General features: G+C 38.8%; 1 protein-coding gene across 1 annotated transcript; it reads right to left on the reverse strand.

Moving 5' to 3' along the window:
- Positions 1-6,175: 6,175 nt before the first annotated feature.
- Positions 6,176-19,463, reverse strand: CCNDBP1 (cyclin D-type binding-protein 1). The gene is made up of 11 exons (XM_006882967.1): positions 19,355-19,463; positions 19,133-19,192; positions 18,680-18,759; positions 15,072-15,153; positions 14,166-14,262; positions 13,916-13,989; positions 13,248-13,324; positions 12,659-12,942; positions 9,409-9,469; positions 6,533-6,579; positions 6,176-6,290 (listed from the first exon to the last, which is right to left on the reverse strand). The coding sequence occupies exons 1-11, from the start codon at positions 19,461-19,463 to the stop codon at positions 6,176-6,178; spliced, it is 1,086 nt and encodes a 361-aa protein (XP_006883029.1).
- Between the last annotated feature and the right edge of the window lie 173 nt (positions 19,464-19,636).

Genomic DNA, 19,636 nt, shown 5'->3' on the forward strand with positions numbered 1-19,636 from the left:
AAGTCAGATAGGGAAACTCCATATTGTTGAACATACTAGCTTGTTACAATCAAGTGGATGTCACTTGTTTACAAAGAGAAAGCTGGCAAGTCTAGTTGCTCATCTTCAGCAGTGAAAAGTTCTGTAACATTCACAGGACAATGGACAATAAAGGTTAAACAAAACTTAGAACAGAATCATGACAGATCTCACACAATTCATCCTTTACTTTGGAAATGCACATATATCCTTATCTATAAAAATGACCAGGCTGTTACTAGCTAGATACACATTTCATTCAGGTATATTAACTTTATTGCCTGGAGTAATTTTTTAAATGAATAACTTTAATTTAAAATAAACTTCTGATGAGAATCAGACCTTTACGCCTATAAACTCAGATGAAAACAATGTCCTAGTCTCAATCCATTTGCATTTCCAATAGAAAGAAACTTTAGACAATCATTTTACCTCTTGTTACTATTTCACTGAGACCATCAGAATCTTCAACAGTAATAAATCTTATTGCAAATTGAAAAAATACATAAGAGAACTTATATATGGAGGCAAAAGGTTTTACTATGATATATTCAACAAGAGTTTAATTTCTAAAATGCATAGCAAACATTTGATAGGTTTTATTTTCTTGTCGAGTATCAGTAGATAGACTGTATATAGATGGGTCCATTTCTGGGTTCTCAATTCTTTTCCATTGGTCTATATGCCTATCATTGTACCAGCACCATGCTATTTTGCTTACTACCGCTGTGGAGTAGTTTTTTGAGGTAAGGGAGTGCTAAGCCTCCACTTCATGTTTGTTTTTCAGTAGTTCTTGGCTTATTTGGGTCTCTTTCCTCTCCAAATAAACTTGGCAATTTCCCTTTCAATCTCCTTGAAAAATGAATGTGGTATTTGTACTGGGATTGTGTTGTTTTTGTGTAGATTGTTTTTTACAGGACTGTCTTTTTTACAATATTGAGTCTTCCTATCCATGAACAGGGAACATTTTTACATTTATTTAGGTTTTTTAAAATGGTGCTGGCAAAACTGGACTCCTAATTGCAGAAAGGTAAAACAGGATCCACATCTCACACCATACACAAAAATCAATTCAAGGTGGGTCAGTGACCTGAGAGTAAGGCCCCCATAAAGTTCGTAAGAGACAAACTGGTTTCAAGCTTGGAAGGCTAGTCTACGGTGTGAAGAGATGCCAAATGCAGCCAGAAATGGCACACTCTGAAGAAGATTAAATTGATGAATGGTACCTTCTAAAGATTAAATCTGTGTAGTCAACAAAAACTTTTTCCTACAGGGTGAAAAGAAAACCTACTGATTGGGAACAGAACAAACATTTGGCAACACCATCTCAGAGAAGGGTCCATAACAAAAGTTTAGAATACTCCTGGGCCTTCAGAAAAGACTGATAATCTGATTGCAAAATGGGCAAGAGACATGGAAAGTACTTTTAACAGAGGAGGGCAATTCCAGACACATGAAGCAATGCTCAAAATTGCTAGTACTAAGAGTGATACAAATCAAAACCACAATGAGATACCATCTCATCCTGTAGCAATGGCAACGTTTAACAGGGCATCAAGTAATAAATATTGGAGAGGATGTACCAAGAAAAGAACTCACACATTGTTGGTGGGATTGTAAAATAGTACAATCACTGTGGAAGGCAGTTTGGTGTTTCAAAAACCTGAACAAAGAAATTCCATATGACCCAGCTATTCCACTGCCTAGAATATACCCTGAGGAAATGAGAACTGAGGCACAAACAGAGCCTTGTACACAAATGTTCATAGCAGCGTTATTTACCATCACAAGTACGTGGAATCGGCCCTAATGTTCAACCACAATGGAATGGATTGAGAAATTATGGTACATTTACACAGTGGAATACTATACAGCATACAGATGCAATGATTTTATAAATTACTACCTAACTTAGGAGGGACTGGAGAGCATTATGCTGAGTGAACTCAGTCCCAGAATGACAAATACTGTATAAGACCATTATTATAGAATGTGTATCAGGATCCAAAATTGGGGTGGGGGGAGATGGATGAGGATGAGGGAGGCTCAATCATAGGGTCACACAGTTTGATGGGTGGAAGGAGGAGTAAAAGAAAAGGGAAAGATCTGGTGTGAAAAACAATGTATATGAACTTTGTAACTAAGCCCGTATAAAACAAAAATTTTGTATTAAAAAAATGTCTAGCAAACATCAACATCTCAACAAAAGACAACAATCCAATTAAAAAAAATGGTCAAAGGGCATGAACATTTTACAAGAGACAACATTCAGACAGCTAACAAACACATGAAAAGGTCAACATTAACCATTGTTGTTGCTAAGTGCCATCAAGTTGGCTCCCATTCACAGCAACTCTCTGTGTAACAGAATGATACACTACACAATCCTCATGGCTGTACTTAAGCACACTGTTAAAGGCACTGTGTCAATCCATTTTGCTTAGTCTTTCTCTTTTTCACTGACTCTCTACCAATCATGTCTTTCTCTAGGGATTGAGAAATCAAACTTCCAATGGTCTTCCTATAATTTCACCTTGGCAATAAGAGAGTACTCATCAAAGACACAGAGAACAACAAATGGTGGGAAGGTTATGGCGAGGTCAGAACTCTTATACACTGCTGGTCTGAATGTAACATGATACAGTCACTGTGGAAAACAAAACTATTTCTTTAAAAGGCAGAAATAAAAATACTTTATAATTGAGCAATCCTACTCTTAGGTAAACAGCCTAGAAAAATGAAAGCTATGACATGAACAGATATATGCACATCAAATTTACTGCAGTACTGCCAATAGCAAAGAAATTGGAAATACTCAAGTGTACATTAGTGGATGAATGAACAAAAACTGTAGTACATGCATACAATGTAGTATTATATACAACTATAAACAGTAATTGGTGGAATACCAACTGAGATATTTTAACAAACAGATGCAGTCCTGAATGTGCTCATCAGGTTGTACCAAGATATCTGGAGGACAAGATACCTGGCCAATTGACTGAAAGAGCTTGGTATTTATTCCTATTTTTAAAAAAAAATTATCCAACAGAATGTGGAAATTATCAAACAATATCAGTAATATCACAAATAAGCAAAATCTTGCTAAAGATTATCCAAAAACAACTAGAACAGTATATTGACAAAGAACTGCCAGAAACACAAGCTGGGTTTGGAAGAGGCTGTGGCACTAGGAACATCATTGCAATTATCAAATGAATCTTGTCTGAAAGCAAAGAGTATCAGCAGAAATGTCTATTTGTGTTTTATTGTCTATGTAAAGATGTTTACCTATGTAGATCATAACAAATTGTGGCTAACACTGAGAAGAATGGGAATCTCAGGACACTTGATTGTGTTCATGTGAAACCTGTTCTTAGACCAGGAAGAAGTCATTTGGATAGAACAAGGAAACACCGCATGGTTCAAAAGCAACAAAGGAATGCATCAGGGATGTGCCCTTTCTCAATATCTTTTCAATCTATATGCAGACCATATCATTCAGAAGGCTGGACTTTATAAGAAGGAATGTGACATTACTCTTGAAGAAGATTCAACAACTTGTGTTATGTAGATGACACCTTCCTTGCTGAAACTGAAGGGGACTTGAAGCATTTGCTGCAGAAAAGTCAAGGACAGCAATCTTCAATATGGATTGAAGTTCATACAAAAAGCAAAGATTCTCACCACTGGGCCAACTGGCAGCATCATGACAGATGGAGAAGAGACTGAGATTGTTAACAATTTCATCTTGCTCAAGTCCACAGTCAACATTCTTGGCACCAGCAGTTAGGAAATCAAAAGACGAGCTGCGTTGAGAAAATATGCTGTCAGGAACTTCTCCAGAGTGCTGAAAAGCAACAATGTCAGTCTAGAGACTAAGGTACACTTGATCCAGGCCGTGGTCTTCACAATTACTTGCTGAGCATCAAAGAAATGGACAATGGCTAAGAGTGACAGAAGAAGAATCAATACCATTGAGTTGTGGTGCTGGAGAAGAGTACTGAATATACCATGGACTGTCAAGAGAATAAACAGGTCTGTCTTGGAGAGGGTGAAACTAGGCTGCTCCTTAGAGGCAAGTATTTTGAAGCTCCATCTGACATACTTTGGGCATGTGACCAGGAGCAATTAGTCCTTGGAGAATGACAGCATACTTGGAAGACTGGTGGGACAGCACAAGAGAAAAAGACCTTGGATGAGATGGATAGACATGGTAACTGTGATAATGAGGGTAAGTGTGTCAGAGACAGTAAAAATGGCTCAGGTTAGGGCAGAATTCAGAGTTAGTATTCATAGGAACGATTTGAGTCACAGACAACTCGATGGCACATAACAATAACAATAATAATGACAAGTCCATGAGATACCTCACAACATGGATGAACCTGAAAGACATACTGAATGACATAAGTCAAATACAAAAGGGCAAATACTCTGTGAGACAACTATTATAAAAAGCCAAGAAGAGGTTAACACACAGAAAGAAAGTCTTTGATGGTTACCAATAAAAGGGACAAGAGTAAGGGAAAATTAATATGGTTAATTCTGGTAAAGGAAAAGGCAATACACAGTATGGAGGAAATTAACACATTACCAAGACAAAGGAAGATAGAGTATATAAGAATAACAAGTACACAAAATCTTGTCTCAATAAATCCTTTGGAGTAAAAAAAAAAAAAAAAAAAAAAGGATAACAAATAACTACAGTAAATACTGTAACATACATAATCATGCAACAAAAGCAGTGACTAACAATTTGTTAGTAGATACATAAGTAAACAGGAGCAATGGTGGCCCAGATGAGGGAGGTTGTACAACTAGCAAAACAAAGTTCATAAATATTCTGTGACTTAGGTCTGGTGAGTAGTTAAAAACTTGCAAGCACTCATCTAAGAATACTGGTCTCAACTCTACAAAGAAACAAAAACCCCAAATATGCCAGGAAGTAATTAGTCTAAAGGACTAACAACACATGAATCACTTCCCCATCTAACCTGAGACCAAAAGAACCAGCTGGTGACTGGCCACCACACCAAGTAAGATCACAATGGTGGTCCCAGTTAGAATGGGTGAAAAATGTAAAACTGAAGAAAAAAGCAAAAAATGGATCAGACTTAGTGATCTGAAAAAAGATTAGAGGAACTCCCAAATTACTGCCCTGTGACAGTCTTCTTCATTGAAAGTGGAGACACTCCCAGGAGCTAACTTTCAGCCGAAATAATGACTGTAAACAAAATAACAAGAGTGTGCTCCTTATAGCAATCTTAAACGAGTTCTAATAATGTGCTCCTGAGAAAAATCAACACATGAAACCCAAAGGATAACAACTGCCCAAACCCAAAGAGAAGACAAGGAGGTGCAGAAACTAGACAAACCCAAATGGAGAACCCAGGGAGGAAATCAAGAGAGTACTGACACATAGGGTAGACTGCAAACAACATCAGCACAATCTGTGTGCGGACTAGTGATTGGAAAACCAATTTACTATGTATAATATCACCAAAGGCACAGTAAAGAGTTTTTAAAAAGTAACAAGAGGAGGGAGCTCTGGTGGCCAAGTGGCAAGAAGCTCCACTGCAATCCCAGAAGTACATGGTTTGAATCCACCAGATGCTCTGCCGGGGAAGGAGGGACAATCTCCTCCGGTACCAGTCAGATCTGATTTGATGGTACACATACACAAAATAATAATAAAATAAAAATTTTAAAAAAACTAACAAGAAAAAATTGTAGGAGAGAATTACCCTGGATATATCTGGGGTGCAACTATCCTCTGCATCTTGCAGAGAAAAATACATCACACTCATATGGTTTATAAATAACTGCCAGTCTGGCTAAAACAACAACTTTGGTAATGATATTTCTTGTTATATAGACAGAAACTTCCTTTTGATACATAAAGAATTCTGGCATAATTTTATTTTATTGTATTAATGTGTGTTTGTGTTTAGGAAAAGTTATTTACTTTGTTCACTTCAATTAAAATTTTGCAGAATCATTTCAATAATTCCTACAATATGATTCATAAATAATGATTATTTAATATCCAATACATGACTAATAGCCAATAAAATCTAGCTGTTTTTAAAGCAGACATCAGTGGCTGGATGTGACACTGAAAGATGGAGAGAGGAGACTACAAAAGCCTGAAAAATCATAATTCAAGTTCACTCTGTGTGAGTTCTTTGATTCTGTTCATGCAATGATCAACGGCATTAATCAGTAACGGGATCCAACTATCTTCTGGCTGAGGGGCCACATGACTTGCTCTGCAAAAAGAATACAGGATAAAAGGACATTAAATGTATTATAGTGTTGAGGAAAACACTAACCCCAAAAGGAAGCACAAAAGAAACTATAACAAGAAAAGGTAAGTTTCTCTGCAGAAGTTCAACTGAAGTAGAAAGAAAATCCCACCTCGGCTATCTTGCACTTCCTGAAATAGACGTATAGGAGCTAAGAATGGCTGGATAAAAATATAAAATAATTCTAACGAAATTCTCATACTCACTTTGTAATTTCAAGTGTCTTCTTTAAAACAGATACAAGTTTTGCAGACTAGAAAAGAAACACAAGTTAATCACACTGAGCACCACCATAAAAAGGAGGAGAAAGTCCCTCTTAACCCACTGTCATTGAGTTGAAACAAAGTCATAGCTGATGTTCCCCCGAGTTTCCAGAGGCTGTAAAATGAGAGGGAGATTGCCCTTCTTTCTCCCTCAATGCCCCCTGTGGATTCAAACCACCAGAGGTACCACCTTCAAGTTAGAAGCACAATCCCCTATGGACTATACCACTCAAGATACCCTATAAAAATGAAAGGAGAGCTAAAATATTAAAATAACTCAAGTAACACAAAACATAAAGCAAATAAAAAACCTTAAAATAAGCATGCAAAAATAAGAATGCTGTATTTGTTCTAACTGCTAGTAATAAAGAATATAAAGCAGATTTTTTTAAAAAGCCATGTACAGAATTTCATGAATATCAAGATACACAGGAATATGCATAGGCCACTAGTATAAGAGGCACATACAGTACATGTATGGATTAAACCACAAAGCACATAGCGAAAAATGCTTACTTATTATTAGGTACCATCCAGTTAACTACCACTCATAGAAACTTTATGAACAACAGATCTGACCTTGCCCTATCCTGATATTATCTGCACCAATTCTGGTGTATTCAAGTCTATTGTTACAGTAACTGTGTCAGTGAAGATCTTCCTCTCTTTCTCTGACCCTATCTCTGCCTGACTGTTCCTAACAACATGATCAAATATATAAGGTGAAATTTCTCCATCCTTGACTCTAAGGAGCATCCTGGTTGCAGTTTCTCCAAGGCAGATATTTTGTTATTCTGGTAGTCCAAAAGGATATTCAGTAACCTTCTCCAATACCACCATTAAAGACATCTATTGTGTCATTATTACTGATTAACATTAATATGCATAAGAAGTACCAAAAGATCATGGCTTGGAGCAGGCACACCTTAGTCTTTAACCTGACATCTTTAATCTTTAGCACTATGAAGAGGTCCCTGACAGATTTTCCCAATGCAATACATCTTTTGATTTCTTGGATGCTGTTGTCATTGATGTTGACTGTGAATTCAAGCAAGATGAAATCATTAACAACTTCAATCTTTTCTCCATCTATCATGATTTTGCCTCCTGATTCAGTGAAGATTTTTTGTTTTCTTGATATTGAGATGTAATTCATATTGAAGGTATAGTCTTTGACGTTCTGCGGTAAGTTCTAGAAGTCTTTATTTTTTGCAGGCAAGACTGTATCATCTTGATAATTACAGGTGTTGATGAGTCTTTCTCTAATCTTGATGCCGCATTATTCTTCATTTAGGTTAGCTTCTCAAATGATTTGCCTAGCATACAGACTGAATAGATATGGAGAAAGATGCAATGTTGATGCACATTATTCCTGATTATAAACCATGCAGTGTTCTCCTGTTCTGTCCAGTCTATGTACAAGTTTCACATGAGTACAATTAAGTGTCTGAGATTCCCACTCTTCTCAATGTTAGCCATAAAATTTGATATGATTCAGAGAGTCAAATGCCTTTGCATACAGTCAATAAGACACAAAAAACCCTTGGGTATTTTCTAGTTTCAGCTGAGATTCATCTGACATTAGCAATGGCATCCCTTGTTCCATGGCCCCTTCTGAATCCAGCTTGAGTTTCTGGTAGTTTCCTGTCAATGTACTGTTGTAGGTGTTTTTAAAGTCAACTTTTTTAAATACAAATGAAAAAAAAATCTTTTAAATTTCACAGTGTATTTGTACATTGTGGTGATCAATTACATTAATTTATAAAATATTACTAGAAGATTTTTCTTTCCAAAAATGTTAGAAGAATTTGAGGGGTATGAACTAGCAAGAGGCACAATATTTGAAAAGAAAATTTAATCTTGGACCTCTGTGATCACCCAGTATTAAATTAACCAGTATTAAATCAACCAGTATATTAGAATCAAGTTTCTGGAACACTTATTTCTGCCTAAATTAGAAATTTAAAGTTATATCTTCAGATTAAGAAGTTTTGTCGCTTTTTTGTTTTCAATATCCATAAGCACTTGATTACAGATCTATCTGGGAGGACAGTGAGATTCTCCTCAACAACTGCCTCAATTAAGCCGTTTTTAAAGCATGGTACACAGCAACAACATGAGGGAGATCTGGTGAACTTGTGAGAGCTGAAATCACAGCAGGAGAGCCACGAAGTGAAGAGATTTTTTTTAAAAACTTGGATGGTTTCCCAGGACTTTTCCCCCCACTATCTCTCAATTCCCACTTTCCAAAAATACAATGTAACTTCAGAAATTTCCCTAACTGTCATAAGGTTTGAAGCAACTGTCAGAATGCTCACCGCCCCTTAGGAAACAAGGCTGTTTTACTTTCCAACTTTACAGTCCTTGTAAGCCATTTTGTTCACAGCAAATTAGCTGTTCCAGATTCCCAGTCACTGTCAGTATGAACTTTGTTAAGAAGTGTAAGAAAATGTTTTGATTTGGGGGTGGTTTTTTTCCTTGTTTGTCTGCCTGTCATTCTTAACGTTCCTCCTTTATTAAATACCAAAGTCATTTTGAAAAAAAAAAGGGTTCTTAAATCACAATGGTAATTAAGACTTTTGTTTCAAAGCAACATTTTCTAAGGTCTCTGGGTCTTTCTAGAGGGTTACCCAACTAGTTATAGAAAACTATCAAAGCTCATAGCTATAATGATTCAACTTCAGCAAATGTATAATATATGCAACCACTATGAAGTTATACTGTACTTCTACCAATTGTACTCTAGTGAAATATGTACTAGTAAATAGGAGAATTCTACTGATCAGGTCTGTAGCTATTGGCTCAAAGCAAGTACTTACATTCATTCGCACAGTCAGGTGACACATTGGTGGATATATGCTCAGAGCCAAATCATCAACACTAAGAGCATAAAACAAAAATAATCATGAATGAAAAAGGAAGCAAAACACAACTAGTTGTACACCAATGTTCATAGCAGCATTACTCACAATCGCAAGAATATGGAAATAACCCAAATGTCCAACCACAATCGAATGGATTAAGAAATTATGATACAGTCACACAGTGGAATTACTACCTAATTGGGGTGGTCTGGAGAGCATTATGCTAAGTGAACTAATTCAGTCCCAAAATGACAAATACTGTATAAGACCATTATTGTAGAAATAGATGTGTATGAGGATCCAAGAGGGGAGGCCGGGGCAGAGGAGTGAGGATGGGTAGGAGGGTAATCATAGGGTTGTACAATTTGAAGGGTAGAGAAAGGGGTGGGTAAATGAAATGGGAAAGATTTGGTGTGAAAAACAAGGTATATGAACTTTGTAGTAAACCTGTATAGAATAAAAATACTATTTAAAAAAAAAAACACAAACAAACTCACACACAACAAAACCCAAAGAAATACAGCTGGGTTGTTTCTAAGGATGAAACTAATAATCTCAGAGATGTCTTAAATTGAGAAGCCAGGCAACCAACAAGAATCAATTCAACAAGCACTTAAAGAACATATACATGCCCTGGTTTTCTGGGAAGCTGGGGTGGGAAGTGGGGACACTATTTTAGTTATAGGAATGACTGATTCAGAAAAAAATGTATGAGTCTCTGAAACCATCAACTTAGTAACTGACATAAGTAAGGTTTATCACAGGAAACTAAATCACTGGCTAAGAGGTACATTTACTTTTACACTAGCAGGTACAACTTTAACCAAATGTTCAAATTTAGTATTAACAAAAAATGGGATAAACTAATATGCTATTGTGAAGTAATAAACACAAAAAAAATTTTATCATCTGGTATTCTGCAGTGAAAATTAACCCAATCAATCATATGAGTTAGACTGTTGGATAGTCTAGGCAGTCTAAAAATGTCAATGTCAAGAAAGACTTTATAGTGGGTGAAAGGGTGTAGGGTTGGAAGACTCTAATTCAGAGATGACTAAAACCGAAGATAACCACCCAAGGGAATGTGAGATCATGACCAAATTTAGATTTTAAAAAAAGACTACACAAGACATTCTAAGAAACAATTGGAGACATTTTAATATTATACTGTATTCAATATTCAATTTCTTAGATGTGATAATTATATTGTGTTCATGTAGAAAATGTATCTGTTCTTAGATACATGTTGAAGCATTTACAGATGAAATTGTATTGCTGTCTGTATTGTGCAGTGAATTATTTAATATGGTCCTTCTAGCCATGGACTGAATTCTACTAACATTGTTAAGAGAGTGTTTGCCTGGTGGTGTGACTCTACCAGCAGGTCTGAGAAAGAAAGATGGGCAGTTTCCCCGTCTTTACACTGACAGTCTTGGAAACCTGATGGAAGGCTGATATGAGCTGGAACTGATGGCAGTCTGTTTGATTTTGCTTGTTTTTTGAGATAGGGGTTTAAAAAAATACCCCCCTGCCGCAAAAAAAAACCTCAACAAGAATGTTGGTGGCACAGTGCATTATGTGTTAGGCTTTTTTTAAATTATTTTATATTGGTTTGCTTACAAAGTTTGTATACACTATGTTTCACACTATCCTTCATTAACATTGAATTTCATACAATCATTCCCATGTATTACATTTTATAAAATTAATCATCACTGAACTATGCCACGATTACCCTGTCTTTCCAGATCCCCACCAGATCTTTTACATCTCCTTTACCCCCTCTATCCAGCCACCAAATTGTGCGACCCGATGATTTCCCCCCTACCCCCTACCCTCCTTATCCCTCTGCTCCCACCTCTCCCTTCCTTGGATCCTCATACACGTGTTACTAGATATCTATTTCTACAATAATGGTCTTATGCAGTATTTGTTCTTATGAGAGTGAGTTATTTCACTTAGCGTAATACTCTCCAGTTTCTCCCAAGTTAGGTAGTAATTTTCAAAATAGATGCTCCTTAGTGCTGTGTAATATTTCATCATGTGAATGTTCTTTAGTTTCTCAATTTGGGCTGCTAATTTAAAGATCAGTGGTTCAAATCTACCAATGGCTCACAAGGACAAGATGGAAATTTACTATTTCTGAAGATTAACTGCCTCAGAAATCTGACGGAGGATCACATGAGTTGAAATAAACTGTATTATAGCAGTGGCTTTGACCATATATGGCCTTCTAAGTCCCAAATATGACTGAATGGAACTATTCAAATAAAGTGTGACCTAAAGAGGGAACTGGACATCCTGCTATTAAGATGAAGGAGGAGTATGGAATTCTTGGTAGCGGATCTGAGACCATGCACAGAACAAGAGAGTTAAGTGGCTTCGATCAGGAGGCTTGCAAGTAGAGTGGGTTGCCTCCAGGTGATGGAAATAAGCTCACCAATCCACAGAGTAAAGGCAGGAGGGATTGAAAAGAGAGTGAGAGAGCTGAGCATGAACTGGATCTTACTGGCTGAGTCAGGTATCTCTAGGCACTTCATGACAGAACTAAAGAACTGTCTATGCATAAACTAGGCCGAGGGGTCAAGAGACTAAAGGGCTGAAGGCTCAGAAACCTGCTTGCAAGAAGCTGTCCTGACTGAAGAAGTGTATTATGAGTCATTATTGATCCCGCATTGTAACCCATGATTTCCCTAATAAATTTAGTAACTGAATAATCCATAAATTCTGTAAACCACTACAGTGAATAATCAAACCTAGAAGAGAAGTAGGGACTGCCATGGGAGGGAGACTGGTGCTGGAATTGGTAAAAGGCAGAAGGCAGAAGTACGTTTGACCTGCACCTTATAACAATCAGCCTTGGACTGATGGTCTTGATTCTCTCTCCTCATCCCTGTCAAGTTATACCAGGAGGTCTGATGCAACCACACCATTTTTAAAGTTTGTCACTTACTCTTAAATTGTCTAGGGGAAGGAGGAGAGGAAGAAAAATGCATTTACAGGAAAAGAAGGCAATATGGAAAGATATATGAACAATTAGTGGCTCTAGATGAAGGATAAATGGGTGTTCAACTGCATTACTTTTTCAACTTTTCTGTAAGTCTGAATGCTTTGAAAATCAAAATTGGGGGAATACATTGAGGTGACAGTACAGCTGAGACCAGAACAAGACTGCTTAGGCATCTAAAGTGAGATACGGGCTTACCTGGGGCTGATCTCATCAGAAACGTCCACAATGTCATCCAGCTGAGCCACCTGGTCCTTCTTCCCTTTCTCTGCCACTAAGATCCTGATTTTCTTCAGGCTGGCTTTGGATGCCTTCACCAGTGCGAGGCATGGGATTATGAGCTCCTGATCATCCTCTGACCAGTATGCATCTTGATTGTTTGGAAACCCCAAAGCACCCTCCCCAGCATCATTATGATCATTCCCAAGGCTGTCCTCAGAGTCATTCAAGAGGCCAGAGTAAGGGTCACATTCTTCCACAGCCTAAAACAAATGATGATATATAAAATAAGAGAAGCCCATCATGTGCTCTATTTCTGATTTGTACAAAAACCTCAGCCATTAATGGTCAGAGGGTTGCATCACTCCAAAGACTGTGTTCTCACACTCCTATTGGAGCAATAGAAAAGGGGGAAATGGAACTGGACTATACACCATCATGGGGCGTGAGCTGGGAAACAAGATGGGAATAAGGATGGGATGTATTCAGTCAATGCTCAGGAAATATCTTTTTATAATTCTCATTCACTCATCATGGAGTTGTTTTCCAATGATCAGCATAGCCTTACCTGCTCCATTTCTTCATGTGCATCCTTCACAAAATCCACACTCTTGGTCAGCATTAAAAGGGCAGCAGCTTTGTTATCTGTGCGTTAAAAACAAGAAACATTAGCATTAGAAGAAAATGTCAACAATTCTATTAAAAAGGCAAAAAGCAACCACAGAAGGGAGTACTAAAGAGAATAAACAAAATCTATGGTTTAATAAAAATTTCTTCTCACTCACATTGCTTGGGTCTGCAAAGATAAGGCTAAAAAGCTTTATTTCCTCTAAGAAGAAGTACAAGGGTGATTTATCCCAAAAAGAAAGAAAAGGGTCATGCACTGTTTCTCATCATGGTCCTCTTGGACAAACACTGCTTTTGGCCTACCTGGCTCTACCTCATAACTGCTTCACTGTGTCTCAAAACAGTGCTCCTGGATCAGATCAGAAAAACAAACCACAAGATACGGAGCCATAGTAGGAGGGAATTTAAATTTAGAAGTATGAGAATCAAATACTGGTAAAAAGTATTAATATCTATCTTCTGATGTTGGTGATACTCTATATGTTTCACAAAAATCCTTACGTAAGTTAAAATACATGCATGTCACCAAGCTGGAAGCTGGGCATAAGGCGAATTCTCTTTTTTGGCCAATAACATCAGTGTCCTGGCCCACTTCCCCTTCTCACCTACCTCGTGGTATGTGAGACACCTCCTGGCAGGCAGTCAAGACACTGTTACAGGAAATGAGGTCCTTGTTCTCAGGGCTAGAGAGCGAAATCAATAAGTATATGTCAATAATCTAGGTTGTTGTCAACTTAGAGCATTCCTTCCCGCTGGATGTTACTCCTATCTATTGGTAGATTTGCTGTTAGATTCCGTTTTCCCCCTCATTTAGGCAAAGGACCCCATTAGGTGATAATCCAAGTGGTGGCAGCCTTACCTCTGAGCAGGAGCACTACAAAGCACTTCCACAAGCTGAGCCATGCTATCCACAATGTCTAGTATGGCGGCCCGTACTAGCTTCCGCAGGGTGGTTCCTATGGCAAACGCAAAGAGTAAGTAGTCTTGGTCTTCTTTTCAGAAGTCATAACCTGCTTTCCTAAGAGTCTAAGTGTTACAGATTTATGAGCTAACATGCATCCATCTCCTTTAACTGGAGTGCTCAACACAAAACTCACACCTTATTAATATCCCTATGTCATCTTTTTACTCCTCTCATTATTCTGTAGTGTTATCGTCCAAAAGATATCTAGAACAAATCTTCCCGTAACAGCCACATATTCATTTATGAAGGGCAGGAGTTCTTTGACAAATGTGGATGAAACTGAAAGTCTAAACCGTATGGGGGCAACTCTGAAGATTTATAGTAGTATTTTTTTTTTTATTAATTTCAATGAACATTTACAAAGATTTTGGATTTCCATTCATTCATTGTTGCACTTTTCTCCCCGCCCACCAGGCAGGAAAGAGCTTGAAAAGAGGATGTGATACAATGTGGGTGGGAAAGAGCAGTCAAAGCAAAGGTTCACATACAGGGCTGACATCCAGCCAGTGGCTGTAGCAGTCAGAATGGGTTGGACAGAGAAGAGCCAGTAAGAAGAATAAAGAGCCTTAGAATAGAACAAGACAGGGAATATTGGGAGAAACAGGGGACAAGGCATCCATACCTTCACGTGGCTACTTGTTGAGAGACGACACATTATTAAATTATTCTGATCTGCATTTTATGGGGGGAAGGTGCATGCTCAAATTGAGATGAAGGTAAGGCTCAGGACATAATCTATCATGTTAGCAAAGATTATACCCTATGAACTGAACACTTATGTGTACTCAGTGGCTTACTTACCCTGATCCTTGGGAAGTAAATAGTACACTGCAATCACTGTTTCTATGGCAAAATGGACTTGCTCACAGAACCTCTGAGTTTCCTGTGAGGAGAGAGACCAAATTCAGAATGAACGTGGGAAAAAGATTAGACCAATAGGATTAATTTATCTAATGTAGAAAAGAGCAGACATTTGTACAACATAATTAAATATTTTCTGATATGTAATACCTTGTGTTATAGTCATCATATTCCAGGGAGGAGGTAGAGACACTAAGGATACCATTCCATAAAAGATAAAGAAACAGCAGGAAAAACTTATCCTGAATCTACTCTATTCCAACATGATGATCTACTATCAGGTATTCACTATAGTTGACAACTACAGTACTTTGGCTCACAGGCCAAATCAAGCCTACTGTCAATTTTTATTATTAAAGTATAGTAAAACCTACAAAATAAAAAACCTGTGTAAGGTATAAATTTCGTCATGGAGTCTTGCTAGCTATACATTTTTGCAAGTCCATGTATATTTAGGGGCATTCTGATGCCAGTAGTCTGTAGCAAGTTTCACTAATAATTCAAACACTATCCATCTCCAGTAGTTGAATCCACTACCAAATTAACAGGAGCTAGAGGAGCAATTTACAGCAATGGAAACCTGACAGAGGATCATTATGAGTTTGAACAGCTTAACAGCAGTGAGACTATGATGTGGATTTGAAAGACAGAAATTAGCATATAAGAAAAATATGATAATATTACTAGTCCCTTGGATAGAAATATTGACTTTGTTCCATAAAGTTCTTAAAGTGCTCTTATGAAAGTCACCTCTTATTTTCTTCATCAGAGATCTCTGAAATATGGAGAAGGTTTACCATTACGACTTCAGTAAAGAAATAGTTGTCATTTCAAAGCATCTAGATAGACCAAAATTACTGACCATGAGATAACACTTTCAAATAATTTACTTCAAAATCAGGTTGCCAAGGGAGCTCTGGTGGCCTAGGGGCAAGACGCTGCACTGCAATCCCAGAGGTATGTGGTTCAAATCCACCAGATGCTCTGCTGGAGAAGGAGGGGGCAATCTCCTCCCGTACCAGTCAGATCTGATTTGACGGTACACATAAAAATAATACAATAAAAATAAAAAAAAAATCAGGTTGCCTTAACACTGGAAAAAGGAGTTCCAGTGGTTTAGTGGTAAGGAATTGGCTACCAATGCAAAGGTAAGTGGTTCAAATCCACCAGCTGCTCTGTAGGAGAAAAAGAAACAGCTATAGATTGGTTTCAACTCAATAGTACACAATAACATGACCAGCACAAGAAAAGGGAGCTCTGGTGGCCATGTGAGAAGAGGATTGCACTGACAATCCAAAGGCATGTGGTTTGAATCCACCAGCTACTCCACCGGAGAAAGATAGGAAAATGCCTCCCATGTGATTGAAAGCTTCTGAAAATCCACTAAAGGGTCAGCTATGAATTGGTTCTGACTTAGTGGCACATAATAACAACAACATACCACTAGAAAATTTTAGCCTATTTGGTCCCAGCAAAGATGTTTATTTTCATTAGTTTCATAATAAAAGGTGAAAATGTAAACTTTTTCTTCTAGAATTTTTCTAACAACATACACATGTACCCACAAAGACTATACCAGGAAGTTCATCCCAGTACTATTTATAATATTTACAAGTCCACAAAAGTATATATGGCATCCTATCATTTGTGTAGGAACCCTGGTAGATTTACAGTTAAAGCAGCTGGATGCTAACAATTACGTTGGTGGTTTCAACTTAACAGCCACTCCTCAGGAGATTAGTTCACATCTGTAAACATTTATAGTCTAGGAAAGCCTATGGGCAGTTCTATTCTGCCCAAAAGGGTTCCAACTATGAGCTTGAATTGGCTCTATGGCACTGGGTTTGGTTATCACTTGTAAAAAAAGCAGGCATATTCACACAAACATATGTGAATGTGTGTAAGTATAGAATAATACAAAAGGAACTGGAGAGGGGAGACAAACATGAAAGAGTTGCTGTTGTTATGTGCCATCGAGTCCCTTGAGCCCTAAATGCCGGTCTATCTGTGCCAACCTTGCCGTTTCAAACACACTCATTCCCACCACTCCACTCAGAGAATCAATCCATCTCATCAAGGGTCTTCCTCTGCTGTGCTGTCCCTCCACTCTCCCAAACATGATATCCCTCTCCAAGGACCAGTCCCTCCTTGTAACATGCCCAAAGTATGTCAGATGAAGCTTCAGAATCCTTGACTCAAAGGAGCACTCTGGCTTCACCCTCTCCAGGGCAAACCTGTTTGTTCTCCTAGCAGTCCATGCTACATTCAACACTCTTCTCTAGCACCACAGCTCAAAAGCATCAATTATCTTTCGATCATCCCTATTCACTGTCCAACTCTCTGATGCATAGCACATAACGGCAAAGACTATAGCCCGGATCAGGTGCACCTTAGTCTCCAGCCTGACATCATTGCTCTTCAGTACTCTTGAGAGGTTCCTCACAGCTGACTTTCCCAATGCAGTTTGTCATCTGATTTCCTGGCTGCTGGTACCAAGAGTGTTGATTGTGGAACCAAGTAAACTAAAACTGTTAACTATCTCAATCTCTTCACCATCCATACTGATGCTGCCAATTGGCCCAGTGGTGAGAATCTTTGTTTTCTTGATGATGAGCTTCAATCCATATTGAAGACTGCAGTCCTTGACCTTCTGCAGCAAATGCTTCAGGTCCTCCTCAGTTTCAGCAAGCAAGATTGTGTCATCTGCATAACGCAGGCTGTTGATTCTTCCACCAATCCTGATGCCACACTCCTCCTGTACAGCCCAGAGTCTCGGATGATCTGTTCTGCACACAGATTGAAAAGGTATGGAGACAAAATACATCCCTGATGAACCCGCTTCTTGATTTTGAACCATCCAGTGTCTCCCTGCTCTGTTCTGTGGACTGCCTCTTGGATCACGTATAAGTTTCGCATTAGCACGATCAAATGTTCTGGAATTCCCATTGTTCTCAGAGTCAGCCACAGCTTGTGATCCACACAGTCAAAAGCCTTTGCATAGTCAATGAAGCACAGATAGGCATTCTTCTGGTATTCTCTGCTTTCTGCCAAGATCCATCTAATTTTAGCTATAATATTCTTTCTTTGGACTTTCATTCCATACATGTTACTATCCAATGCAAAAATAATTAAGAAAAAGTTTCATGAAGTGCAACTTAAAAAAAAGGATATAACTTAGATATCAAATAGACCCTAATTTAAACCCTAGCCCAATTGCTTATTTACCAAAATCTGAACTTGTTTGCTAATCTATCAAACAGGGAGGATGTATGTGAAAACCTGGAACAAACAAGGGCTTCTTTAAAAAGTGATTGAGAGGGAATTAAACAGGTAGAATTTTTAAGTGTACCAATATTTAGAAGATTTGCCTACTCTTTGCCAGGTAGCACTCAAGGCAGTTTTACATATATTGCCTTAGTTGATATTCAGAACAATCTTTTGAATTTAAACCTCATTCGACAGAAGAAAGAATGAAATCCTCTGGCTTGAGTACAAAATGTGGCAAAAAAATGAGAGGCTAATTAAGGCAACAATGAGGTAAAGCCCACCTGTGGAGACGGCAGCGGAAGTCGAGAAAAGATTAGGGTCAGAGTTGTAGCTTCCCTGGACACATTCACAGCTGCTTCATCTAGAGGAAAAGGAGGCAGGTGCCAACATTTCAGTGCTAAAAAGATAAGGCAGCAGCTGCTGCATAATCTTTAAAGATACTGCGTTCCCCTTTCACTGTGACCGGTTGAGGCATCTCAAAAACACCTCCCAAAATTAATGCTTTGTTTTTCTAACTTCTACGTGCTGAGGACGAGTAAGGTGAGGCTAAGAACTTCTACCTTCTACGGGGTGAGGATGAGTAAGGTGAAGTACCCCCATGGTGAGGATGAGGAAAAGGAAGGCATTCCACAGAGAAGAGTGGAGGGAAAGACGTTGGGACGCAAATCAAGGTACAGAAAGGCCCAAGGATAAATCAAAGAGGTAAAAGGGGTCCCGGACGAAGTAGCACTCACTGAGTCTTTTCCAAAACATCTCCCGATTAAACTCCTCGAGGTTCTCCTGGGCTTCGCCCACTTGTCGAGGTAGAGCGTGGGATGTGGTGAGAGAAAAAGCTGCGGTAAGCCAAGGTCCTTCTGGCTCCCCACCCCATCCTCCCAGATCCCCACCTCCGTTTTAGTCTGACTTCTTCCAATCTCATCCCTCCCTTCCATCGCCTGCCCGATGCGTCAACTCACCCCGAAGGCCAGGCAGGAGCAACCGCAGCCCCAGCGCCAAGTGCCCGAGCTGTTCCAAAGGCGGAGCCAGCGTGGGGTTGGAGGCTGCTGGGGCAGCCGTGCTCGCCATGTCAGCCGCCGGCCTGGAGACAGCAAACCCAGCTGTCAGAGACGCGAGGCGGAAGACACTTCACTTCCGCAAACAAGGAGTAGAGACTGTTTCCGGCAACAACTCTTCATGCTCCGCCCCGGAAAACTGGCCCCGCCCCCTCCCCGAGGCCGAGTCACGCCCCCACTGCTCTG

Source organism: Elephantulus edwardii, unplaced genomic scaffold, assembly GCF_000299155.1.
Source record: "Elephantulus edwardii isolate Elephantulus edwardi_28Jun2011 unplaced genomic scaffold, EleEdw1.0 scaffold00026, whole genome shotgun sequence".
NCBI lineage: Eukaryota > Metazoa > Chordata > Mammalia > Macroscelidea > Macroscelididae > Elephantulus > Elephantulus edwardii.